The sequence below is a fragment of the Apium graveolens genome, chromosome 10, assembly GCF_009905375.1.
Source record: "Apium graveolens cultivar Ventura chromosome 10, ASM990537v1, whole genome shotgun sequence".
NCBI classification, from domain to species: Eukaryota; Viridiplantae; Streptophyta; class Magnoliopsida; order Apiales; family Apiaceae; genus Apium; species Apium graveolens.
The window spans coordinates 222,588,590-222,598,629 of NC_133656.1; the positions used below are offsets into that span (position 1 = coordinate 222,588,590).

The 10,040-nt window shown below is 33.3% G+C and overlaps 1 protein-coding gene across 1 annotated transcript; it reads right to left on the minus strand.

Annotated features, from left to right (window-relative positions):
- Positions 1-487: 487 nt before the first annotated feature.
- LOC141689694 (lycopene beta cyclase, chloroplastic) lies at positions 488-2,561 on the minus strand. Its single transcript, XM_074494050.1, has one exon. The coding sequence runs from the start codon at positions 2,132-2,134 to the stop codon at positions 608-610; it is 1,527 nt and encodes a 508-aa protein (XP_074350151.1). The 5' UTR covers positions 2,135-2,561; the 3' UTR covers positions 488-607.
- Positions 2,562-10,040: the final 7,479 nt, after the last annotated feature.

Sequence of the window (10,040 nt, forward strand, 5' to 3'; positions counted from 1 at the left end):
AAAGGCCATTTTCAGGTTTGCTGATGTTGACGAGTCTCCTAAAATCTTGCTTGTTGCTTTCATTACTTTGGGTTTGGGGGTTGATTGTAGTCGGCAGTCTTACAGGGAACCAAATACACTTTTCACTTGTGTCGGTTAAATTAGGAGGCTTTATTTTTTATACTTTGGTTTGTGGCTTTCTGGTTCCGGTGTGTGATAGGTTGACTTATAAAACACCATTGTTCCATATCTTTATGACATTAAGAATAAATTCAGATTGGAAATTATCAAGGAAACATCATGTTTAATATCATGTAGTCATCTACAGAATAGACCATTTCTTAAGATTACACATAAAACATTATATTTATTGATCATGGTACAAGTATATATCATCACAAAAAGTAGTAGTTACATACAAGAAAAAAGTTTAGAGCCCTTAGTAATAATTTTCCTACCTAGCTAAAATTGCACATTTGTAAATCCATGTTTGCTCCTTTATAAAATGTACAAGCTCAAAATGCTCAATATGGAAAGTGGATAACAATCAATATGTGTAACTATACCAGCATTTGAACTAAATCGGAGAACATTACATTTATAACACAATGTCAATAACACAAAATGACTATTCTTTATCCTTGATTAGATTGTTTACCATGTTTACCAAAGGAACAGTGCCTTTTGCCATGATCTCTATTCTAGAAGTGTTGGAGGCATTTGAGAAAAGAGAAAGCCCGAAAAAGAAAAGTTCAGGCAGAAATAGCCGAGAAGACAGGAACCCATGCCAATAGCGAGGTTCTAGGTCAAAAAATGCACTGAAAAACCTTCTCGTACCAGGCAAATCAAGTTTGAGCAAAATATCCATACCAAAGCAAAAGAATTCTCTCTGGCGTCTTCTCTCTATTGGCCATAGATCTTTCCAAACTTCTGCAGACAATTCGTTTCCCGGAGTGCCTTTCTTAGAACCACCAAGGTACTGAACTATTGCATTGGCAACAATTGGCGCAGCAGCTAGAGTCCTTGCTACCATATATCCAGTTGAAGGATGCACCATACCAGCAGTACCGCCAATTCCTACAACTCTTTGAGGGAGTACAGGTAGAGGCCCTCCCATTGGGATTACACATCTCTCATCCTCTTCGATGCTCTTCACTTTAATACCCAAATGCCTTAAGCGAGCCACCATTCTCTCCTGAATATCTCCCATGGCTAAACCAGGACGAGCTACAAGGGACGTTTCTTCTAGAAATATTCTGTCAGATGAGAACGGCATTGCATAAAGAAAAGTAGGGATTTTACCATTTCTTTCTTTTAATTCTGCATTACCATTAAGATGGGAATCTCTCCAATCCATGAAAATCATCTTATTTACATCAAACGGGTGTTCTTCTACTTCTGCCACTATTCCATAAGCTACTTGGTATCCTGGATTATATGGCTTGTCATATTGAACAAGACATCTTGAAAAACCGGTGGCATCAAGGACTACAGCAGCTTGAATTGTGACGCCATCATTACATATCAATAAAGATTTGGCTTCCTCGTGTACAACTTTCACAACCTTAGCCTGATGAAATTTAACCCCATTTGATATACACTTCTGCATCATCTTTGATTTAAGCTGCTTCCTGTTAACCCTTCCATACGGTCTCCCAAGCTCTTTGGTTGTCTGGTCATCAATGTAAACAATTGCACTTGACCACGTTGTGTCAAGGCAATCTAGCAAATCCATAGCCTCAAACTCATCCACCCAAACACCATAATTGTTTGGCCAAATCAATTTCGGAGATGGGTCTATAGACACAACCGAAAGTCCTGCCTCTGATACTTGTTGTGCTACCGCTAACCCTGCAGGACCGCCACCAACCACAGCCAAGTCCACTACAAGGCCATTCGACGGGTCATACAAAGGAAGGTCAAATTCCAGATTTTCCTTCTTGGTTTCTTGAACAAGCTCCAAAAGGCCACTACTACTAGCCTTTAAAGAACCATTCTTTCCCCAATTCACATGGGATTTTCTAGGACCAAACCTCAGCTCCTGGTTTCGAAACTTTAAAGAACTCAAGGTTCCAACTTTATCAAGAAACCCATGAATTGGATTGAAAAAATCAATCTTATTATGAGTCTGAAGCAAAGTATCCATCACTTTCATCTATGTTTCTATCAAACTTAATCAAATTTTCTAAATAAATTCCCAATAAACAAATTCTAGGTTCCAAGATTTTCCCAAATTCTCAACCTTTTTACAAACTTTCACCAATAATTGAATCAAAATCGTGCAAGAAAAACATATATCGAAAAATACAACTGCAGAAGATACTGAAGAATTACAAGTAAACAAAGCTACTATTGGAGAATTAAAGACTTACCCATCTAGCAGCAGGAGAGATTGGAGGTAGATATAAAGGAGATATCCAGAAGCATATCTCATTTTTCATATAATCAAGTAGGTGAAGCTTGTGCAACCTGCACTCACTGAAAAACAAAATGATTGTATTTCTTTTTTTAAAAAAAACAAAAATTTTGTGGGTGAAAAATATCCAGAAATATAATCATCCAAACATGTGCGGCAGGGATATCTTTACCTGTTTTGTGTTTGCCACGCATTCCGAAATACTCATTTATGATAAAATAATACTCCCGGTCCCATTTTACGTCATGACTTTGACCCGGTCAAAATAAAAGAATTACATCAGTAGATTTAATTAACTTTAATATATAACTTTTAATTTTTTGAAATAATATAAGATTAATGTATAATTTTTGATCAAAAATTGGTATATTTAACTTCTATAAAAAAATGTGACAAATAAAATGGGACATGGAGAGTATAAAATATTATATATATGTTTTACTTTTTTTCTGAGGCAATATGTATATTTTACTTGCAAATAAGCTTCTACTAATCTCGATAGAAAGTAGGATAGTTCGTAATAACATGACCCCCACATTCAATTCATTTATTTATACTTTTATTTTTTCTGAACAATATATCTTTTACATTTAAATATACCAAATGTAAATATCGTACCAAATAAATAATACTAATTTATGTCACATACTTTACACGAGTTACATTTTACTAGTTTTATATCCGTGCGATACACAAGATAATTTATAATTTTCTTTTTCTTAACATTTAGTTCTATATTTATTTAAATTTTATTCACTCCATCAAATGATATGTTATATAATTTGGTTATATCTTCTACTGCTTGTGTTATTATATCCACGTTATATTTTATACTTTTGAAATTATTATTTTAACCGCATGATTGAGTTAATGTTGACCAAATCAAGTTAACTCTTTATTACCGATTATATATAGAATATTATAGGAATTAATAAAATAATATTTATAGTTGTGAGTAATCGCACCTGCGCCTATTTTTACTTGATAATACTAATTTTGAAATTACTAGTGTACCCCTGACAACCAAAAAATGCCACATTAACTCTCTTATGTCAATTATATATAGGATATAATTTAAATTTTTAATTATTATTTTATTTTATACTTTCAAATTTATATTTATTTTTTCATTCTTTAATAGTTTTAATATTTATTAGAAATGTTGTGAATATATTATTACACATTAATTTACTAATTTGGACTTATACAATTTTTACAGTCTTAATATTCTTATTGAATATTTTTATTAATTTTATTAATTATTTTTTAGTTTATTTAAAACATTTATATTTTTATGTATTATTTTATTTTATTAATAATTATTATATTATTATATTTACTTAATTTGATATTATCTTTTCACAACATAAGAATTTACATATTTTGTTATTGAATATTTTTTGTTCAATATATTATATTTGTTCATATGAAATGACAGTACGACAAATTAATGTTCATTCTTTAATTAAATACTTTTTTTTGTCTCGTTAGTGTTACAAAAATCGGAAATCGGATTGAATCGATTGAACTACTGATTTGTGATTTATCGGAAATTAGGGATTTATCTGAATATTAAATTAGAATAAAATCGGATATATTTTATTAATATTTTCCTATATATATAATATAGAAAATTATAACTATTTTAATACAATTATATATTTTAACCTTTAAATTATATAAAAAAATTTAAACAAAAATCATAACCAATATATTAAGTCCACACATTCACTTCTAATTATTCTCTAAACATCGACTATTATATTTATTATGTTATAATTAATTTTTGTATAACGGCTCCAGGTGAAATATTAATGGTCTCACTATATATTTTTATTTTTAATTAAAGATAGTTCGTTTCCTTAAGCTCCCGTCGCCGGCTTTCTTCACCCTTCAACCGTGAGTACATAAATTCACATTTTGTATCTTATTTCTTATTCATCTGATCGTATTTATCAGATCATATTTATCTCTGCGTATTTTTCATCTCTTTCAAATTTCACCTTTAATCGCTTGTTCGATGTATCGAATATTGATTGATAAATCAGTGATTTTGATTGAATTCCCAAAAATGTCTTGTTCCCCAATTTTACTCTATTAGATCGTTTAATTGGCTTCAACAATTTATCAAAGAAATCGCCGATTTCTATAACACTGTTTGTGAGAGTGAAACGATTTATTGATCATTCTTATGTCAGTTATTCGTGAGACCACTCACAATTCAATTTAAGTTTTATGTCAACAATATTTAGAATATAATAATTGATAGTAATACTTGGGAAATGCTATTTTCAATCTCATAATCAAACATCTCAATATTTATATCAATATTTATATGCTAAATATACAGTATATCTTTTCAATAGTCTTTAAACTTTATTTATATATCTGTTGATATATTATTATGTATTAATTTTATTGATTGGTTAATTATACCTTTCTCTAACTGTTTATTGTATAAAATATAATATATAATTACTTGATATTTTTAAAGTTTTTTCTAGTTTAAATATAATTTTTTATTATATTACATTAATTATACATAAGAAATCGATAATAGTAATAGTTTGAAAAAGAAGATTTCACCCTGATGTCATTTTGTTGACTCTGCACTGGAGTAGTGAGAGCTGTGACCTGAGCTGTGAGTGAGTCATTGGAAGCTTGTTGTTGAAGAGACTGAATTTGAAGATTTGTTAATATGGAGATTGGTTGTTGTGAGCTTGTTGAGACATGAACACCAAATGTGGCTTGAATAGACTCATTGATTCCCTCAATCAATAAAGCTGAAGGTTCATATCTAACTTGATGTAGTTGATCCAATTTGACCCTTGTGGCATTGTTATTGGTGATTTGATTTTGGACAACATCATGCAGATCCAGAAATGATTGCTTTAAATTTTTAATGCTCTGCTCCATACCGGTGACATCAAACCTTGCCATTTGATCAACAAATTTGTTGAATTTATTATTAATTTCCACCTGAGTTGGCACAAGGTCATCCAGTTTGTCTTTCATCAATCTTCTGATTCTGTCTTGATGACTATTCAGAGTCTTGTGTAGTGCTTTACCAATGAGGTGAAAAGTTTTGAGTTGTGCCTTGTAGACTTCTGTAATAACATCATAAAATTCTCATGGAGTGAGATTCTTGGCATTGCTTCCTAAGATAGTGACATACTCTTCTCTAAACCTAGCCAAAAACTCATCCATCTCCAAGCTAAAATCCTTAGATAACCAAGCATTAACGTTTCCATCTTGCCCAGCTTCATTGACAATATTTTGTTGTTGTTCATCAATATCTGTTTTATAAGAGAGCAATATAGTCTGATAATCCTGATTGGACATATCAGTTGTGAGCAATTGTTGGGTAATATTGGCAAGGCCAGAGAGTTAGTCCACTAGAAGATCATTCATGGTTATTGGCTGAGTTTAAGCATCCCGCAGTCACTGGGAGATGAGGTGTGAGGGTTGTTGTGTAGGGTTGGAGATGAGGTATGAGGGTTGTTGTGTAGGGTTGGAGGTAGATGGTATATCTGTTTGGTTTGAGGTAGAGGGTTGAGAAGTGGTAGGTAATCCTGTGATTGGAATCATAGTTGAACTCACAGTAGAAATTACGGTAATGACAGTGTGTTGTTCACCAAAAGTGGAAACCTCCTTTGAATTAAAGGGGATTTGACCAGGTTACTGTCATGTACCATGACTTCAAACCCTTGTTCTTCTTGTAAAGAACTGGCATCTGAATGTGCTTGACTTGTCTCCCCAATCGTTGTATCATTAACAATTGGACTCTTAACTTCAATTGACAAAGCAATCTTAGCCAGGGTTTTGAGGGGAGTTGTCCCAACACGAGGAACCTCCAATTGAGATGGAGAGGATTTAGATAGCTCCCCCTCAGGAGTATTACCCTCAAACCTTTCAATCTATGAAGATTAATTTGCATATGAAGGTGCATTTGTTAAAACCACAGGGTCTTCAGTAAAGACTGATGAAACCCTTGTGTTTTTGTTGTTGTTATCAAGGTCTACCCCAGAGTGTAGCCTCTCACCAACTAAATATGGCTCCTGAGTGGCGAGAAAAGTTTCATGAACTATGTCACTTGATGTTGGCAACACTTGTGAAGTGGATACAAGTGTTTCATTGTATGTAGAAGAAATTTGAGAGATTAGATTAGTGATTAGAGAATTGAGTATTGGCAGCCCCCCCTGAATAGATGAGGGAGCTTCAAATGATGTGCTCTCAGAGTGTGTGACATCCTTATTTCTTCTTTCATAAACTTGAATGTGTTCAAGTTGTGGTGCAGACTCTTTACAAGATGCACTAGGGAAAGTGCTTTGTTCAATAGAGACAGCCTGTTGAGAGGATGCCTCTAGAGTCTGTTAAATTATCTTTTTCAACTACATCATTTTGGGTGGATGTAGAGGTAGCCAATTGAGTGGTCAGCTCAGATTTCTTTACCTTCTTTGGTTTCTTAATCAGGTTAGACTCTATTTGTATTTGGTCCTCATCACTCTCATTTATAACAGTCAAGGGTGCCTGCTTTCTCTTCGTTTTACTCACTTCACCCTTTAAGAGGATGAAGTGGTTGATTTCCTAGCTTCTAATGGTAAAGAAGAAAGGGTCTCAGTTTGGGAAGGCCCCTATTGGTGTTCCTGTGTTTGTTCTTCCACAGGGACATGAGCCATAAATGTACTAATTTCGACATTAGACCTCGTATCAGGCATAGGATAAAAGTAAGTCCTGAATCTCTCCAACATAATGGGGTGATTCTAAGACTTACAGGTACCTTATTTTTTGTAATAAGTGAGCCAAATAGAATTTTGAACACCAATTTACAGCTTATTTGTGTTCTATCTAAACCATTAAGTAAATGAATGTTTTGAACTTTATGGTTTAAAGTAGACATTACAAACCTAAGAAAGAAAATTTCATTATCTCTTGTAGCCAAGGGCATTGTGAGCCTTGTGCTAAGTTCCTGCAGAATCAGAAGCCACACATTTATCTGTTTGTTGTGAGCCATGGTGAACACCAGCTTCTGGACCACACTTAAGATGTTGTCGTACCCTGTCTTTCTGCAGGTGAAAGCCCTCACAATTGAGTTAAACGGGAATGATCATTCCCTCCTCAGATGCCTTTTATTCAAACTAGCTAGGTTGATCTGCTCATTGTAGTTGATAAAGTCCATGAACTCAGCTAGCTCTTCTTGAGAAGGCACCTCCACCAAGTTGTCAGTAGGAATCCCCAAAGTTTTGTTGACATCATTCTCATTGAATTCCACCTGTTGCCCTTGGATTGAGCAGTTTACCACCAAAGATGCAGCTTGGTTCTCATACACAACTGTCTTAACCACATCTGTGTTCCAGAAATCATTGAGAACATCCAGATACATAATTGGATTTGCAGTTTGAGCATCTGCAAAGAATGTCTCCGATAGAAACTTGACAAAACTCTTGAAGCTATCAGGAGCTTGGTTAACATATGTGAATGCAAGGCAGTGGGTACCCTCCTTTGGGATAAAAGCTCTAACATGGTTTGCTGCCATTCGAAGTGTTTGAATTTGAGTGGGTAAGAAATTTTAGAGAGAAAGAGTTTGAAACGAGAGAGAGAACGATTAAGATTTGCAAAAATTAGGTCACTTGAGATCTCGAAAGCGTAAAGATGGGTTATGTCGAGATGTATGGGTATTTATAAAAAAAGGTAAGTGACTTGTTGAGAAGCAGAAATGATTTCCTTATCGAGAAGTCACATGTGAGAATAGATACATATCGACATGTCACTTTCCTGACTCTTACCGAGAACTAGATAATGACTTGTCGAGATGTCAAATAAATACCCAGTGTGTCCTGAATGGAATGAATTTTTCCCATTTTTATTTGAATAAATCAAAATAGAATTAGAATGATTTTATATCAAAAGTATTTTACCAAAATAATTTATTAATTTAACTTATTTCAATTCTAAGTTTTCGAGAGGTCTAATATATATATATATATATACTTGTAGAGAACTCTATGAATTAACATATATCGAGATGTCTACAATGACTTATCGAGAAGTCAAAAAGGCTTGTCGAGAAGTCATTCGAGAAGTCAGGAAAATGACTTATCGAGAACTCCATTGAGAAGTCTCAAAATGACTTATCGAGAAGTCAGTTATACTTATCGAGAACTCTTCTCTATATATTTTTGTTCTTTTTTATTCTGTCTTGTGTTAAGTTCACATATTGAAAATGTAAATTAAAACTTAAACAGTTTTTTTTAGAATTTGAAAATTTCCAAGCTAAATTTTAAATTTTGAATTTTGAAAAATAAATATACATAGAATTATGAAATATTTATAACTCATATTCTAGTTAATTTCCAATTAAATCAAATTAATTTTGATTCACTAGAAATTAATCTGCTGCGACATATTAGCCGAGTTCTTGCCTTTAGGATGAAGAATTTAACATTCCAATTTCACCAACAAGTCTAGTCAAAGTTGCTTCATCCAAAGGTTTGGTAAAAATGTCAGCTAATTGTTTTTCTGTTGGAATAAAAATAAGCTCGATAGTACCATTTGCAGCATGTTCTCTAATAAAATGGTACCTGACATCAATGTGCTTTGTTATAGAATGATTAACTGGATTAGCAAAAATAGAAATAACACTAGTATTATCACACATAATTGGAATTTTGTGTAACACTAGGCCATAGTCCATTTGTTGATTTTTAATCCAAAACACTTGAGCACAACAACTTCCAGCAGCTATGTATTCAGCCTCTGCTGTGGAAGTTGACACATATTGTTATTTCTTGCTATACCAAGATACAAGTCTTTGTCCAAGAAATTGACATCTTCCACTAGTACTCTTTCTGTCAACCCTGCATCCAGCAAAATCTGCATCTGTATATCCAACAGCTTCAAATCCAGTTCCCTTAGGATACCACAATCCCAAGTTTGGTGTTCCCTTTAAGTATCTGAAAATTCTCTTCACAACCATCAAATGTGATTCCTTTGGATTGGCTTGAAATCTTGCACACATATATTTTGCAAAGATGATGTCTGGTCTACTAGCAGTCAAATACAACAAAGATCCAATCATTCCTCTATAACCTGAAATGTCTACACTTTTTCCTTTCTTGTCTTCATCCAACTTTATAGCTGTAGACATAGGTGTTGATGCAGGTGAATAATCAACCATTCCAAATTTCTTCAATAAATCTTTAACATACTTGGTTTGGCTGATTAAGATTCCATCACTTTTTTGACTGACTTGAAGTCCAATAAAGTAACTTAATTCTCCCATCATGCTCATTTCATATTCGCTCTGCATGAGTTTTGAGAATCTTTGACATAACTTTTCATTAGTAGAACCAAAAATGATATAATCCACATAGATCTAAACTAGGATCTTATCAGCACCATACTGCTTGTAAAAGAGAGTCTTGTCAATTGTTCCTCTAGTGAATCCATATTTAAGCGAAAATTCTGACAGTGTGTCATTCCAAGCTCTAGGTGCTTGCTTTAATCCATAGAGAGCCTTGAGTAATTCTGAAAGGATATCTTTGATATATTATTTATTTTAGAATTTGTACGATTAAACATAAAATTAAGAACATATAGATCCTCTCCATTGGAACATGAATTTATTTGATCCAAATCAAAGTCA